This window comes from Dermacentor variabilis, chromosome 5 (genome assembly GCF_050947875.1).
Source record: "Dermacentor variabilis isolate Ectoservices chromosome 5, ASM5094787v1, whole genome shotgun sequence".
NCBI classification, from domain to species: domain Eukaryota; kingdom Metazoa; phylum Arthropoda; class Arachnida; order Ixodida; family Ixodidae; genus Dermacentor; species Dermacentor variabilis.
The window spans coordinates 139,971,300-139,989,690 of record NC_134572.1 but is presented as its reverse complement, the minus strand read 5'-3'; the positions used below and the strand labels follow the sequence as shown (position 1 = coordinate 139,989,690).

General features: G+C 46.3%; 1 protein-coding gene across 1 annotated transcript; it reads left to right on the top strand.

The window, feature by feature from the left end:
* Positions 1-5,860: 5,860 nt before the first annotated feature.
* Positions 5,861-6,814, top strand: LOC142583654 (sulfotransferase ssu-1-like). Its single transcript, XM_075694146.1, has one exon. The coding sequence runs from the start codon at positions 5,861-5,863 to the stop codon at positions 6,812-6,814; it is 954 nt and encodes a 317-aa protein (XP_075550261.1).
* The last annotated feature ends 11,577 nt before the right edge of the window (positions 6,815-18,391 follow it).

Genomic DNA, 18,391 nt, shown 5'->3' with positions numbered 1-18,391 from the left:
GTTCGAAATGAAACTAGGGCTGGCAAGCCTTGGAACATTTGAGGCGTCAATGCGCAAATGTGCTCCTTGAAGAAGTGGAGTGTGTAGCCACAGCCGGGCCGCATTGAAGCTGCTCTTGCTACTGAAGGAAAGTAACTATGCTGAGTCACATCCGGAGTTGACCTGCACAGATCTGCCCCAACAGTGGCGACGGCCTCGTAGCAGCCAGCTTGCTCCCTTACCTTTACAGTTCGTTGATTGGAGTGCGGTACGCAAAGGTTGGTTGTCTGAGCCAATCAACAGCAAATTTTACGTTGCCAGAAGGCACATATCATCGTTTCCTGATGTAGCTGCAAGAATAAAGACGCTTGGAGTAGAGCTCTCAGCAGGCTGCCCATCAGCCTTTTCAAGGCAACTTGAGAAGGCTTGAAAGTGAGTTCAAGGTTGGGCCAACACCGAAAACCAGCCCACTTGAGTACTTGAAGCCGCTGAATGTCCTGGGTTTGAAGCTCATTTATGCCCGGAGCTACACTTCACTGACTATGCAGCCACACCGCAAAGAAGGCCACTACTACTCCAGCCGAGCCAGCCACGGAACTGCACATCAGTGGCCTACGCTCATCGAGAAGCTTCCATTCTTGAGGTGTGTGCATGAAAAAAACGTGTCAAGACAACAATGCCTTACGACGCATGGACACACTACGTTTATAGGACTGAATGTTTTCTGTAATGTGCATATCTTTGTACATGGCTTATCACAAACTGTTTCCGAAGGTCGTGTTATTTTGCCAATTTCTCAGGGGCTATAAATCGCATCTGCCAAGGCTGCAGCATTCGAACAAAACTCAAGATACCAAGCCGATAGCCAACTATGGAGGGAAGCCCGGCTATATCGAGTCACGGCATCATCATTTGGAATTGTTGTCAAACGCGCTGCTCCAACTGAGGAAGGTTTGCATAATTTCACAGACCAGAGGTACCTTTCGCGTGAGCGCGCAATACAGTAAGCGCTAATGCTGGCTAGTACACAGTTTAAACAACTTAGTTATTAACACGATAGCATTTCTTGGCTACCTTACTAAAAACACATGCCCAAAAGGCAACGGTAATTGTAGCTGATTCCTACATTGACGCGTGTTGACCAGACCGAAAGCGGTTCCTGGAATTTCTCTTGGAAAGGTTGGGCATTGAATGTCGCACAAACATCAGTGTGCCCTGGACGCGTCAGCGGTCATGTAAAGACCTCACATTGGGCAAGAACCTTTCCAGTGTCGCCACAGAGCCGCTGGCCACCTTGATGGCCAAATAATAAATCCAAAAAGCAATAGAAAAGAGGATTAAAAATAGAAAAATTACTGAGCATAGAACGTGATAAAACAACAACAATAATTGTGAAAAATAGAAATTCATGCTGGCACTTTTCTTTTCACTCTACGTATTAATTACCAACATATTTGTCACCATATATACAGCTCCGTTTGTCATCCACCTCCACAGAATGGAATGGCTCTGATTTTTTTTACACAATATCCGAGTGGCTTTGGTGATCGAGGTACCATAAGGATCGCGTCGTTGAACCCCATTGTACCACGACGATGTGCCTAATGTAAATAGCTACAGAACCTTATGGAGCCTTAAGATTAATATGTGCTCCACAAGCGATGGTGTGCACAATGACCCACAATAACCTTTGCAAGCGAATCTGCCCGAGTGCCTTGAAGCAAGCAATGAGGATATGAAGGTGGAGACTAAACTAGTCCGTTACTCTGATCATGAATTACTTACTTCCATCATTTTGTAAAAAATACAGGTACTTCCGCATTATAAAACGGTCGTGGCACTTTCATATAGGCACTGTACACAAGAGGTTGGTCGGGAAGCGTATTGCAGCCCAGGGCAATCTACCTGACGGAGTTCGCTGCCCGATAATATTTCGCGAGTGCTTTGGAAAGGCGATCAAAAAGACGCCGAAGAAGAAGCATATCGTCCCTAGTCACAGACTGTCTCCGTCATTGCTAACCAATTACGCAGTGCTAATTACCTCGAACCAGTTTTCATTGCGCCAATATGTCCGTGAAGGCGAGCGGCATCGACCGATACCAGCTGACCCCAGAGGTGCGTTTTGCTTTGCGAAATTTCGTGACTTCTACCGCCGCCGTGCGAAGGATTGCTAGGCCTAGGCGTGTACCGCGGACGCCAGGCCCAACACCGTCGCACCGGCCGCCGCCTGCCGTATTCCTCGCGTCGGCCGCTCGTCAACTCCGAGATGGAGGCCTCCGCTCTGACAGCAATGATCGTGGACAACCAAATCTGCGTTCAAGTTGAAGGAAAAGAGATATCACCCGAGGAACACCACAACGACGCCGGATGGCCGCTCGCAGGGGAAGGCATGTCGAGGCTTCGCCAGCGGACCCCCGCCAGCGCCAAACCCGACGGACCCCGCGGAAGTCAGACAAGCCCGAAACCGAAATTCAACAAGAACGCCATAGCCTTGGTCATCAAGGCAGCACGCGTGACAGCCAGGCCACTGGAACAAAGCAATATACTCGTCAGACCCAGAGGGGGACTTGACATCGTCAAAACCGTCACTGCGGCCATACTCGCCGCGGCCAAGATCACGAGCGAGGAAAGTGCTGCGGACAACATCTGCCCCAACCCGCAACAGAACATTATGGTCGTCAGTACACCGAACGAAGACGGCGCAGCAAGGTACGCTAAAATCCAAGAAAGCTCTATTCAAAGCAAACCCTACGAGGTCAGCGCATACCGCACGGCTCCTCACGACACCGTAAAGTTGGTCTTCAGAGGCATCCCTTCGACGCGAGCGCCGACGAGCAAGACAGCAATATGATCAACGAGAGGAACCCGCTGGCTGTGGGCGCAAAGAGGATTGGCAGCACGACCACCACGATCGTGATGTTCCAGGGACCCAAGTAACCGAACTTCGTCCGATACGGAGTCACCCTGATACTGTGCCGCCTCTACAGGAAACAGGTCGACGTTTGCCAGCAATGCGGCCGAGTGGGATATCTCGAGCACGTGTGCCCGACCCCCATAATCAAGACGGGCCTGGCCTGCGGACTCGCAGGCCCTAGAGAAGACCATCGCTGTACCCCAAAACATAAGTTGTTTGGGGACGAACACCTCACCGGAGACCGAACGTGCAAGGCGAAATAAAAGATCCCCTACGTAGTGCGCAGGAGACAACGGGAGCGCCGACAGGCCGAACACCAGCTGCTGTCGGAGAGCCATTTCTCGACACTCGACAAGCTGTCCGCTGCACAAAAGCCAAGGACCCATCGGATAACCGCCCGGCTAAGCCCAGAGACAGCCGCTGCTGCAACAGAAGCATCAGCAGGAAAAGGTCACCATCACGTAATCGAGTGAGTTGGGTTGACGCAGTGAAGGGAAACAATATAAGGAACGCGCAGAAAATCACCGAAGCCACGAAGAAAGAAGATATGAACAAAGTGCGAGAAGTCAACGACACCCTAAGACAAGAGAACGCGACGTTGCGAACTACCATCAACAACCTCACGAGAGAGATCGCCGAGATTCGTCAGTTGCTGCTATGCGACAACGAGCCTCTACAGAGACCCACGTCAAGCGCAAGCAAGGCCGAGAAAACAACCACGAACACCCAGGAGACAGCTGTAGAAGAACCGGCACCGAAGAAGCGAGCCATCGTGGCCACGCGCATGCAAACAGAAAACGATCGCATCGACAACCACGAACCTAACTTTTAAGAGAGATTGACCAAACTCGAACAGTTAATGACGGCGAACATGGCAGCAGTGACAGTATTGAAACAAACAATTGAGACCTACCAAGCCGAGAACACGAACAGATTCGCCTATACATCGAAAGGACCCTACAGCCGATAGTGAGCCACTCGACATTTGCGCCTCTCTTCGCGCAACATCCACCCAACCAGGGAACTCCGTACACGCCAACACAATCATGGCCGCCAACGCAACACCAGCAGCAGCAGCCGTAACAGCGTCGCAGTGGAACTGTCGCGACCTCCGAAGGAAGAAGGCAGTCATCCAACAGCACATCGCCCATGCCGCGCGCAAGCCGGATGTTAGACTATTACAAGAAACGCTAACCGACGCACCGTTCCTCCCCGGCTACATAGTGCACAACGACCCGCCCGACTGGAGAGGCCAGTGCACCCTGGGGACTGACGTTCGTCGAACACGAGCTGCAAAGCAATATCAAGATCGAACACACACTCACCGAAATCATCCCGAGCAAGAAGAGAAAAGGAAGCATATTTCTTCTCAACGTCTATAGCACAGGCTACGGCACACGCAGCGGAGCGAGCGCTAATCAACCGCGCCCAGCGACAGACCATCCGACGCGGTTCGGAGGCGAGGAGCGCATGACGGACTACAACGACATCATGATAGCCTACCGCCTGGCTCGCAGGACTGTCCCACCCCCGCACCCGAGACTGAGTCGGGCGGAGGCGGTACTAAAAAAAATTAAATTATGGGGTTTTACGTGCCAAAACCACTTTCTGATTATGAGGCACGCCGTAGTGGAGGACTCCGGAAATTTCGACCACCTGGGGTCCTTTAACGTGCACCTAAATCTAAGCACACGGGTGTATTCGCATTCCGCCCCCATCGAAATGTGGCCCCCGTGGGAGGCGGTACTACTGAGTCAGCTCCAGACGGTATTGCTACCGAGCCCGGGACTCATGCACTGCATGTACCCCGAGAAATAGCAGACCGATAAGTGCAGGGTCTGCTGGAGGCAGGTGGCAGATTAAACGCACATCTTGTGGGACTGCATAAAAAATCCAGAGGAAGGAAGATAACGAACTATCCAGCCGCAGCTCGAGGCAGCCGCGAATAGCTACGACGCAGACCAACAGCTCTGGGACGTCCAGCAGGTCCTTTGGGCACTCGGAAGCAGGGACCCAACGAGCCGGTAACGGCGAGCGGAGACCTGCGCCGAGTAACAGCAACCTCGAAGATGATGCAGGCCCTCGTTGGGGCGCGCGAGCGCCCAACTGCAGGCCCAAATAAAGTTTGCCCCAATTCAATACAATCGAAAGGCGATGATCTACTTGCGAGAGCGTTCAACTCGCACCCCATAAAGCGTCCACGTGACATCTGGCAAGAAATGTGTCACAGCTGTTAAAGTTACATTGAGGAGCCGCCGGCTGCCTACTGGCCTACAGAGCATTGCAGAGTCTGGCTCGATTTCTTGGCACGTTACGTGGCGTAGCGAAATTAGGCCAGTGCTGTGAACAGTCTGCCTAGGTGCGCACAATATTGTGTGCGGGAAACAGTGGTAGGTTCTGCATCTCAGAGGTAAGCCTTTTTTTAATACTTGCGTTCGACTTGCCCCTAATAATACTTGCCCCTCTCGAGCTTCTATTATTCTTGCAAGATAAGATGCGAAAGTTGTAGCACAGAGTTCATGCGACCTTAGATATGTCGGCCACAAAACGGCTTTCCTAATGCTCTGAATATGAACCTGCGGGACACTATTCTTCTCTTCTGTTATGCAAGCGTTGCTCTCGTGAGATTTGAGTAGATAGTATCCCACTAATTCCATTTCTCCCTGTTTTAAAGTAAGAAATGAATTATTAAGTACATAAATAAAAAGATAAGTAACTGTCAGTTCGGCATTGATAGATGGTCGCTGTAAGCTACGGAAGCTGGGAAACCTATACGCTAAGAAATACATATTTCAGTACTGCAGCAAACACAGCCGCCAATGCTTCTATGAAGCGCCTCAATTGATAACGCTTCCCTTTGTACAGTTTTTTTTTTTCGGAGAGTCGGTTCCGCTTCCCCTTCGGGCTTACGGCAGGTGTACTTTAAGGCTCGTATTTTGCTCGTTCCAGCACCACTTTCCTAAAGTGATGGCCGTGGAAGTTAGACCATGCCCAAACGGGCCCCTGTACGTCGACGTCGACGGCTTGCGGCTCAACAAGCGCTTTTCGCCGACGGTGGTGCGCAACGCCCTGCCTTACAGTGCTGCGGCGAGCGACAAGTTCCTGTTGTCGTACCCAAAGTGCGGCACCCACTGGGCGCAGCAGATCGCTTATCTCGTCGGCCATCGTGGTGTCCCGCCCGCCGACACTCTGCAGCTTCACATGTACGGACCTTCGCTCGAGAAGTTCGGCGCCGAGACGCTGGCACAACTTCCCAACAGAGGGTTCATTCGCACTCACCTGCCGTACGACTTCGTACCGAAGCACCCGCAGGCCAGGTACGTGTACGTGTGCCGAAACCCAAAGGACGTCTGCGTGTCCTTCTTCTACCACACGAAAGCGCTGCCTGAGTGCGACTTCGTGAATGGCAAGTTTGAAGACTTCTTCGAGGTTTTTCTTGAAGGTAAAACTGACTTCGGCGACTACTTTGAGCATGTGCTGCCGTGGTACGAACGCCGCGGAGACGATAACGTGCTGTTCCTGAACTACGAGGACATGAAGAGCGACCCTAGAAAACACGTGCTCGAGATGGCTGCGTTCATCAACGGAGAACGATACGACGAGCTTCTGCAGAACGAAAGCATGCTGGCAGATGTCCTAAAGTTCAGCAGTTCCGAGTATATGAAAAACCCGGCCTCTGCTGGTCTCAGGCTGCAATCAAATACTTGCAGTTCGAAGGTCGACGTCCCGCAGATAATGCGGCAGCTGTTTGAAACGCCCGGTTCAATACGGCAAGTCAGTGGTGTTGTTCGTTCTGGGCGCACGGGTGGTTGGAAGGAGCACTTCACGCCAGATATGAACGAAAGGATGGAAAACAAAATACGCGAGAAGCTTTCGCAAGCTGATCTAGTTTCACTCTGGAAGCACTATGGAATTCTTTAAGAAATTTTTATCTGTTTGTTTTCTTTGTCTAGTTTGTAAACAAAGAAAAATCATTTTTTGCAGTTTACTTAGTTCGGTTTTATTTATGTGCGATAACGTTCAATTGCATAATGAAAGAGAATATACGAAAGGCTTTCGCAAACAAATACGAGATCCCTTTGGAGGGGATTACGGCATTTTTTGTGCATTTCTCTACCTTTCACTTTTTTTTCTTCTTTGGCCTTGTGTGCAATTAAAAATAAAATCATTCTGATAGTTTTGTTGGTTTGTTTGCATTTATCTACCGCCATGCTTCTATGATACTATTGTTACGTGAACGAGTCAGTAAGACGAGCAACTATTTACAGGTGGTATATATTGCTGGTGGACCGGTTAGATTCACAACGCGAGCCCAATTCTTTGTTCATCCTCTTTTCTCGAGTGATGGCGCCGACGCTCCTCGTTCAAACAATCAAATACCACAGGCGTGTAGCAGTATTTCTGAAATAATAATAGAAATAACGGGTCGTAATCATAAATTTGTTTTATTGCAATCACTTCTTCCTGACGATAAGCGTACCCGGAGCTGAGTACGAAATACTATACTTTAGGCGCTATTATTAATATTATTATTATTAATATTGTTATTATTATTATTATTATTATTATTCCCATTATTACCCTACACACTCGCTCTACCCTCTAAAAATCCGATTAATATCAATGCCAAAGACATCCCTGCTCTTCAGCGCCGAGTCCGCAGAAAATACCTGCCGTCTCACCCATAACATAGCGGCGAAGAAGACTCCTCACGCTGCAAGATACCCACTGGGATATTCCCCCATATATCATTGCTAAACGCCAAGTATTCCACTCGCTACAGGGCCAACTGCCCTTGCTGCGGTGGCATATCCACCCTAATACACATAGCCTGGGAGTACACTAAGCGCCCCCATAGGCCACATAAGAATGACACAATGGAGCAGTGGGAGGTATAGCTCGACCGTTCCAACTTGGCAGCACAAAAGTTCTTAATTAGCCAGCTTAGGCAGGCCGCAGAGGCCAGTAGGGACCTGGACACGTGGGTTCCGACTATATATGGTCATGGAGGCAACTGGTCAGCACGGTGAACCGGACTGGACTTGGGCGACCAGCAATTCCTATGCGAGAAGTGCACATACCCTTGACGGAAACAGTAACGCCATCGGCGACGCGTACGGAACGAGTGATGGCAGGCGTAAGAACTATTTTGAGGCGACAGCATAGATTAGCGGTCTTTATGGAAACGTGCGCTCGAGTATTAATGGATGGCGTCCGTGGAACACCATCTACGTCGATATATATATATATATATATATATATATATATATATAGAGAGAGAGAGAGAGAGAGAGAGAGAGAGAGAGAGAGCGGCATAGCTGAAAGTGGACGTGGAGGAGCCCGAATGGCGAGACTAAAAATGAAAGACTTTAGACTATGCGCTAACCCTGGCATCAAACAAGATGGGGACGTGCTCGGCAAGGTGCGCTGCAGCGACCATAGCATGGTAAGAACTCGAATTAGCCTAGACCTGAGGAGGGAACGGAGGAAACTGGTACGTAAGTAGCCGATCAAGGAGTTAGCGGTAAGAGGGAAAATAGAGGAATTCCAGGTCAAGCTACAGAACAGGTATTCGGCTTTAACTCAGGAAGAGGACCTTAGCGTTGAAGCAATGAAGGACAATCTTGTGGGCAACATTAGGAATGTGCAATGGAAGTCGGTGGTAACTGCGTTACACAGGATGCCAGTAAGCTATCGGATGAAACGAAAGATCTGATCAAGAAACGCCAATGTATGAAAGCCTATAACCCTACAGCTACAATCGAACTGGCAGAACTTTCCAAGTTAATCAACAAGCGCAAGACAGCTGACATAAGAAAGTGTAATATGGATAGAATTGAACATTCTCTCAGGCACGGAGGAAGCCTAAAAGCAGTGCAGAGGAAACTAGGAATAGGCAAGAATTAGATGTATGCTTTAAGAGGCAAAGGCGGTAATATCATTACTAATATGGATGAGATCGTTCAAGTGGCTGAGGAGTTCTATAGAGATTTATACAGGAGTTCTATAGAGATTTATACAGTACCAGTGGGACCCACGACGATAATGGAAGAGAGAATAGTCTAGAGGAATTTGAAATCGCACAAATAGAAAACGCCGGAAGAAGTAGAGAAAGCCTTAGGATCTATGCAAGAGGGGAAGGCAACTGGGGAGGATCAAGTAACTGCGGATTTGTTGAAGGATGGTGGGCAGATTGTTCTAGAAAAACTGTCCACCCTGTATACGCAATGCCTCATGACTTTGAGCCTACCGGAATCTTGGAAGAACGCCAACATAATCCTAATCCATGAGAAAAGGGACGGCAAAGACTTGAAAATTATAGACCGATCAGCTTACTGTCCGTTGCCTACAAAGTATTTACTAAGGTAATTACAAATAGAATCAGCAACACCTTAGACTTCTGTCAACCAAAGGACCAGGCAGGATTCCGCAAAGGCTACTCAACAATAGGCCATATTCACACCATCACTCATGCGATAGAGAAATGTACGGAATATAAGGAACCCTAACATGTAGCTTTCATTTATTGCGAGAAAGCGTTTGATGCAGTCGAAACCTCGGCAGTCATGGAAGCATTACGGAATCAAGGTGTAGACCAGCCTTATGTAAAAATACTGAACGATATCTATAGCGGCTTCACAGCCACCGTAGTCTTCCATAAAGAAAGCAACAAAATCCCAATAACTAAATGCGCCAGCCAGGGAGATACGATCTCTCCAATGCTATTCACAGCGTGTTTACAGGAGGTATTCCGAGACCTGAATAGGGAAGAATTGGGGATCAGAGTTAAGGGAGAATACCTTAGTAACTTGTGATTCGCTCGTGATATTGTCTTGCTTAGTAACTCAGGGGACCAACTGCAATGCATACTCACCGACCTGGAGAGGCAAAGCAGAAGGGTGGGTCAAAAACTTAATCTGCAGAAAACTAAAGTAATGTTTAACCGTCTCGGAAGATAACAGCAGTTTACGATAGGTAGCGAGGCCCTGGAAGTAGTGAGGGAATACATTTACTTAGGCCAGGTAGTGACCGCGGATCCGGATCATGAGACTGAAATAATCACAAGAATAAGAATGGGCTTGGGTGCGTTTGGCAGGCATTCTCAGATCATGAACGACAGGATGCCATTATCCCTCAAGAGAAAAGTGTTTAAAAGCTGTGTTTTACCAGTACTCACTTACGGGGCAGAAATCTGGAGGCTTAAGAAAAGGGTTCTACTTAATTTGAGGACTACGCAACGAGCTATGGAAAGAAGAATGATAGGTGTAACGTCAAGGGATAAGAAAAGAGCAGATTGGATGAGGGAACAAACGCGAGTTAATGACATCTTAGTTGAAATCAAGAAAAAGAAATTGGCATGGGCAGGACATGTAATGAGGAAGGAAGATAAGCGATGGACATTAAGGGTTACGGACTGGATTCCAAGGGAAGGGAAGCGTAGCAGGGGGCGGCAAAAAGTTAGGTGGGTGGGTGAGATTAAGAACTTTGCAGGGACAAGATGGCCAGAATTATTACATGACCGGGGTAGTTGGAGAAGTATGGGAGAGGCCTTTGCCCTGCAGTGGGCGTAACCAGACTGATGATATATATATATATATATATATATATATATATATATATCTATATATATATCTATATATATATATATATATATATGTATATTTCACATTTCGCCCTCAACGGAATGCGGTAGCTGTGGCCGGGAATTGGTCGCGCTACTACGTGTTCAGCAGCGCAACGCTCTAGCGACTATGCCACCATTGCGGCTGCAGTTCAATTGGGTCTTTACATTTACAAGAAAACGCCGTTTCTCGCACTGAAGCACTAAAGTAACCAAAGCACATATGTGTTTTGTCGTACACCTTCAAAACAATGCCTCGAAACTGGTGCCATCCTCACATTTGGTTCCAAGTTTATATCCCTTGCAAAATCACCAACTCTAAATCATAAATTGTAATGGACTGTGTTTTTTTCAGTAATGAAGCTAATTAGTGAAATTTTAAAAATTAGTCACTAAAGCATTCCACTGCTTGAGAGAGTAACGTTTGCCGCATGGAGTAATTTAGTCCAAGTGCTAGAACTGCGCCATATGCCATAGGTGATATTGAAAACTGTGGTGCAGCAAAAAAAAAATGACACTAAAGTTTTATATCCATCCATCCACCCCATATGAAAGCAAGAATCGTCAGCAATAAGGGTGCGGAAAGAGCTGATACCGAGGGCATGGATAAGAGATCGTACACATATAGAAGCGTGACGAAGTTATTCTTTCGTGATGTTTCTTATCGGCATGACCCCATATCACACGGGAAGTCCAAAAAGTTCGACTTACTTTCTCTTGAGCCCATGGTCATCACTTTGCGTGAAAGTACTCTCAAGAATATATTGGCCGTGTTAAACAGGCTAACTGCTTTGCAGAGGCAACATCATCGCCACTAGAGTGAACGGCTGACTCAAGAAGGCAAAAATGTATTCGTTACTCAACGCGTTAGTATGTGCCTCGGCATAAGAATGACCGTATGAGATGAGAAATCAGTGCATACATGCCGCCTAAGATGTACACAGGCGCACGCGTAGACCTAATTATCCATGTGTAATAGTCTAGATCTTTAAAATAATATAACTTATCTATATATCCGGATTTCTAAAGCTCTTTTGGGTCCTTTAGACGAGTTTTCTGGTACCTTTTAGAAACTAGCGATACAATTCTCCTTTGATACACATGGGCTAGAACGGTTCCTCTAACAACCAGCCCTGTATATGAAATATAAATAATCAATATGCACAAATTTAGGGATTATGCAGAGAGGGTTATGAAGGACGCTGTAGTGGGGAGCTTCAAGTTAATTTTTACCACCCGGGTTTTTGTCACGTGCACCAAAAGCAAAGTATGAGAGCGTTTTCTTTCTTTCTTTTTTTGATGACGTCTGCACCAAAATGTGGCAGCCGTGTTCATCAACATCTGCGTCCCCCCCCCCCCTTCATCCACAGGGAGTGCAATATAAAAAAGAAGTTAGCGAAACTATGTATGAGGACTGGCAAATCTCAGAAAACCCTGCATGAAAGCATTGTGATGGGTCGTTCGACAGACAGGGATGGTATGAACCATGCTGAAAAAGTTGTGAAAGAGAGCACGCAAATGAAAGCTGAAAAAGAAAGCGAGAATATACCGGAGATGAAGTACACCATTAGGCTCCCATCGACTTTTATGAAACGTCAACCGATTTATGATTTTCTTCAACTTGTTGCTGGTATTTCAGACTTGTCGCATGTAGAATATTTGGGCGCAGGTGGGAGATGCAAGTGAAAATAATAAAGAAAAGAGAATTGCCTCACTTCCGCACCAAAGCGCGTCGAGGATAGCAAGCACATTGACGTAAGCACTGCCATTAAGCGCTGCCATGTAAGGGACCCTGGGACTGCGTCATGCCACTGCGACAGCTTTTTGCCCAGGTGTCCCTCCAGTTCCTTCTGTTTCTGTTAAATAAAATTGATTGATTGATTGATTGATTGATTGATTGATTGATTGATTGATTGATTGATTGATTGATTGATTGATTGATTGATTGATTGATTGATTGTTTGATTGATTGATTGATTGATTGATTGATTGATTGATTGATTGATTGATTGATTGATTGATGTCGCAACACATGTTAAAAGTCGCATTTGTGCACAATTAAACCGCAGCAGTCCTCTACGGAGCACTACATAGCCAAAAGTACAGCGTCGAGAGATGAAAGCTCAAATATATTTCGTATTTGACAAGGTATGAACGCAACAGCTGCCCGACTCCGGGAAGCGAATGCAATCAATGTCACCATACGCAGCGCTGTTTCATATAAAGGGAAAGTGTCACGAAGCAGTCTCGTTACGTTAGTGCTTATCGAGGGTAGAGGTAAACTAGCATGAAGAATAAAACCAATTTTGTTAGCGGAAAGAGCGAGCAGCTTTAATGAAGTTTCCCGGAAATTTGTCTTTCTGTTTTATGGTCACAATGACCTATTTTGATCCCCCCCTAGGCCGCTTTATTTTTTTTTATTCCATTTTTATTCCAACTACGCACATGACACGAGAGGAAGAGTAGGTTTTTGCTGCAAACTGTGATACGTGTGCCCGCTACGCCTACCTGTTCAAGCAAGACACGTCGCTATGTAATGGCTAAACAGTTTCGGACACTAAGTTCCAATAGCTCACCAACACGACAACTTCATTTTCACCAAAAAAATCGCACCACACCGAACCTTTTGAAAGAACAAATCCACGGTAAAAAAGCAGGTACGGAATCATCAAAGCGCCGACGTCACAATTTTTTTCCATGACGTGCTTCCACAGGCCCCGTTCACCTACAGGTGCATTTTCGAAATTTCTTGTTTTTTTTGCTATTTTGAAGGCCGTATTTTACAGCAAGAACCATTATCTCAAACGTGTTCTACAGCCAAGTGCAGCTGAGATGTCAAAGTGGAAAGTGGCAGGACACATCTAATCGGTCTCATAATGTATCGTGCTGCAGCAACCTGAGAGTCCTCGAAAACCTAAATATTGTATACAAGCACTGTTTTGCGCGTTTTAGTTTTATTTTGGCTTGTGCGTGCGCTTTCGCCTTAGCCTTAAAACAGGTAAATGTATTGTCATTGACGAAGCTGTAAAAGAACTCTTTATGGCGACTGCACCTTTCGTGCCGATCAACTGTACAAAACGGGGCTGCTGGTGGTAGACAAGTGGGATGTTTAATAACTTCCTTCAGCTGTGCTGCTAAGAAATATCATTGCATTGAAAAAGAATTTAGGAACTGTCATTCGATACATAGTGGCAACAAGGAAAGGCGTTAGAAGTGTGTTGTTCATAGAATTTGAGCTTCGGCATTCATACCTGATTATCATTAATAAAAGTCCTTGTGTGTACCTTTAGCACTTATACCTTTGTTATGACGTCACAGAATTAGATTCCTGCGGCCATATGGTTCGCTTTGGAACCGGTTCGGTCAGACTGCTGCGTGAAGGTGACGTCACTCGGAGAAAGAGTGGAATGTCGCGGTGCATGCGAGGGAGACCAGTGAGCGAGCGGCGTTCTCTCGCAAGGTGACGTCATTATTTTTGTTTGTGCTTTGGGGATGTGTATATTAATTGAAGGAAGTGGCTAGTTCGGTAAAAAAATATTGGTTTGTATAGAACACTTGTACATTTGATTTACAGTAGTAACTGAGTTTCCAACGCGCGCAGCTAGTGGTTTAACTTTATCTGTGTTGCTTTATTTATTTTTTGTCGCTAGGTGGTGCGCTATACGTTAAGCAATCAAAGCGGTTTTCTGTGTTTAGGCTGCGGCTCTAATAGGATTTCGTTTAGCCATGGCTGAGCTTCTTAGCGTGGACTGTCGCGATGAGAGTTCGGGCCACAGATCCCACAGCTTCGAGTTTATTGCCGCAGTCAAGGAAGTGTTCTTGACTGCGGCGTTCTCATGCAGCGTGGAGAGAAATCTGGCACCCCTTTTTTTGTTCCCTCAACCATAATTACGCTAGCGACGGCGGGAACGATGCGACTGACTGGCGGCTGGGGCAACCCAATAGCTTCTGCATTCCTGCACTTCAAGCGAAAACAACCCGCAGCAAAAAAAAAATTAACAAAAACGTAGTTCTCACAGCACTTACGTCGCAGTGTCCACGCTACTGAATCTTGTGGTCCGCGATATTCTAGCCCGTCGCAAATATATCGCATTCTGTTTTGGGGGGCCTAAAATGCCTTCGCTCATGACGTACGCATCGCGCCGTTGCCCCTGGTCACGTCGTTGTCTTTGGCCCAATGCTCGCCAGCAACACCACCAAAGAAGCCGCTATCTTTACCCCTCGTAGCGCCGGCCAGCGGGAGACTAGCAGACGGCCACGCTTGCCCTAGCAACCCTGGAGATCATGGTCGCCACCGCTCGCGACCCTCGAGCGAACCACTTCTCCGCGGTTCCTCTCGTAGCAGACGACGGGTTCCTTTGCAGATGATTGACAACGTGTGTAACGACAACAAATTTGTTATCATGCCAGCCAGGGCTCACGACAACGAAGCACCGACCAATGGCGTTCGTGAGAGCGTAACGGTAACAAAGCGAACCGTTACAGAATGCGGCACCTGTCTCTGGTTTGTCGTGTGGTGCTGTACGCCCACCTGCTATGGTCTCGGAATAAGACTGGCAGTATTGAGAATAAATAAATAAATAAACAAATAAATAAATAAACTCTGCCACGGCTACGCTGCAAAATAATGCCAAATGGTCTCCCGCATCTGTAACGCGCAATTTTCGATAATCTTCGGGTTTTGTCCTCCTTTTACCATCCCTTCCTCTTTTTTCTACCTTTCTTTCCGCTCATGAGTACTTCGCACTGCTGAAATTTTGGATGAACTAAAATAAATATATGTAGTTTCGCCAGAAAGATCATCAATGTTCTTGGGTACTTAGCAAAGAAGGTATTCGACCGTACCCTGAGACGCTTAAGCAAGTCCGAGAAAACTGCGCATATAACCATGCCGAAGCGGGTACGAAAATCGAATCATCAGATCATTGTTTTCAAGAGAAAGCTTTAGCTCGGGTGTTCCTACCTAAATACATGTAAAAAGAGAACCCGTTTTTCTCCGTAAGCACACGGCCAAATTTTACGAGATTACTTCCATTTAAAAGAAAAAAAAAACTTAAAATCTTGTGGCTGCTCATTTTCAATTTTTGTTTTACGTCGTCAGTCTTTCACAAAAAAAATTGGCAAAAATCGCAAGTTTACCGGTAACGACACTATCAAGATTACAACGCTGTAATTCAGCAATGAACTACGATATCACAATTCTGTGAATTGCATGTAATAGTACATCTAAAGAGGACGAATTTGATACGTTACACATGAATCTGAAAAAAATTATTTTGCAGAACCCTTGTATACAACGTAACAATTTCATGTAAGACACAAATGGACATACCGTATTTGTCCGCTTTCAGTGACCTAGTGGATACCTTTTACGAAACCGCGGTATCTGTTGTTGATGGCAAGCTATTAATTTGTAAACTTTGTGCATCTATTTTTTTTTAACTTGCAAATTTTTCAAAATTCTTTAAACATTATTCACGGCCTAAATAGAAATAATGCTTCCATCAGCCACTAGAATGTAACTTTCTCTTTCAAATAGAACAAATTTCATTAAAATGGGTCCAGGGGTCATCTCAGAGAAACGTTTCTGCGTTTGACATGTATTTGAATAGGCCGAGTCAGAGTTGGGCCTGAGCTAAAGCTTCCTCTTAAGAGGAAGTTTAGCACGGGCCCAACTAGTCAGAGTAATCGAATGAAGAGGATGAGTAAGCGAGTTAAGATGATGCGTAAGTGAATTAAGAGGATGAGTAAGCGAACTAAGAGGATTAGTAAGGGAATTAAGAGAGATCACTAAGATTTAAGGGGTATGAACACGTCCTGTGTCCCGCTTTAATGCATCAGCCCTTGGGCTCTCGCCTTCAATTCGCCTTAAGGATAAGATAAGAGACTCTGTCAACTAGATTTTATTTACCTTGCTTTTGGGTTTATTATATGTTCAGTTTAAAAGGCACTGTTTTCCACAAATTGGCGGGAGGCACTCTCCAAAAACAAAAACAAATCTAAAGAACTATTTCAGTACACAGCACAACAGGCACGAAACTAGAGCAAATAAAGCGCGCGTAAGAGACCACAGTTTCTGTCCTCATGATGATGATGATGTGTGTTATTTTGTGGCGCAAGGGCCAGGTTTGGCCAAAGAGCGCCATGACAAGTGGTAGCGTTAACGATGTATTATAAAAGATGTGATTTGGCTGTAAAGTGGCCTAAAAATAGTCGCTGTAAAGTGCGTAAAATCTACGTTCTATAAAATTATGGCGATGATTATGAACATTAAAATCCATCGTAAAAGAATGATGCATTGTTTAAAATATGCGAGATGTTAAATTGGTTACAGCACTACTGCCTCACCCGAGCCCTTGAACCACAAGGGCCTAGAGGCATGTGCTATTCAAAATAATTGTCGCAGCGGCATCCTCTGGAGAGAGGAAGCGCTACGAACGTGTGGGGTTAATAACATGCAACACAACATCTTTCAAAAAACCTAGGACGGCGCTGGTGTCAAAGAGTGGTTCTGGACCTAGTAACATAACAGGATGAAGGGGGATGTGGTGGCGGTATGCTAAGAGAAAATGTTTTTTTTCTTTCGGATTCGGCTTCCCGACACTCCAGTAGGACGTGGAGGACGGTCAGCCTTTCCCCGCATCTACCACAGGTTGGAGGCTCGTTTCCCGTGAGTAAAAAGTTATGTGTGCCAAAAGTGTGTCCTATTCTTAGACGGCAGAATAGGACATCTGTCCGGCGGGATTTTGTTACAGGAGGCCAGAAACCTAATTGTGGCTTTATTACATGCAGTTTATTATTTATTTCTTCGTCCCACATGCGTTGCCAGTGGTTTCGTAGTTTCCTTCTTAAGAAAGGCTTCAGGTCTGTGACAGGGACCGAAGCAGTAGAGTTAACTGCATGCAATGAGATTGATGTGGCCATCTGGTCGGCTAGAACGTTTCCTTCGATGCCCCTATGTCCAGGCACCCAGCATATGATCACATGTTGGTTAGATATATATGATTTGCACAGTGCGGAGTAGAGTTCATTAAATACTGGATTTTTGTGATTACGGAAAGACATCAAGGCCTTCACAACACTGAGGGAGTCCGTATATATAACTGATTTCGGGAGTTGTGATTTATTTATATGTTTTACGGCCGACAGGAGTGCGTAGGCCTCAGCCGTAAAGATGCTAGTTTCCGGATGCAGTACGTCGGATTCCGAGAAGGATGGACCGACGGCTGCATAGGACACCCCGTCGTGTGACTTTGATGCGTCTGTGTAGGACTCCGTGCAGGAGTATTTGTGCTGGAGTTCCCGGAAATGCATTAGGATTTCAATCTCTGGAGCATGCTTTGTGACTTCCACGAAAGATATATCACATTGTATGAGCTGCCACTCCCAAGGAGGTAGCAGCTTGGCTGGATGCATTAGGCGAAGCTCGAGGAGTGGAACGTCCATTTCTTCACTAAGTTCCCTCACACGCAGCGAGAAAGGCTGTCTTACGGAGGGACGATTCCGAAAGAGTGTAGCATATGTCATGTCATTAATGGTATTAAAACAGGGATGCTGAGGATTTGAGTGGACTTTCAGAAAATATCTATGGCTGATGTATGTTCTCTGCAGATGAAGTGACCACTCATTTGATTCTACATATAAACTTTGTATGGGACTCGTTCTGAAAGCGCCAGTGGCCAGTCTGATTCCTAGATGGTGCACTGGGTCTAGCATCTTTAGTGCGCTCGGGGCGGCAGAGTGATAAATCACGGCACCATAGTCTAGTCGCGATCGAATGAGGCTTTTATATAGATTCATTAAACATTTCCTATCACTACCCCACGTAGTCTGGGACAGAAGTTTCATTATGTTCATTGTTTTCAGACATTTTTCTT

Bases quoted from the DNA above. Each gene is read 5' to 3' on its own strand.
- LOC142583654 (XM_075694146.1), top strand. From the start codon at position 5,861: ATGGCCGTGGAAGTTAGACCATGCCCAAACGGGCCCCTGTACGTCGAC.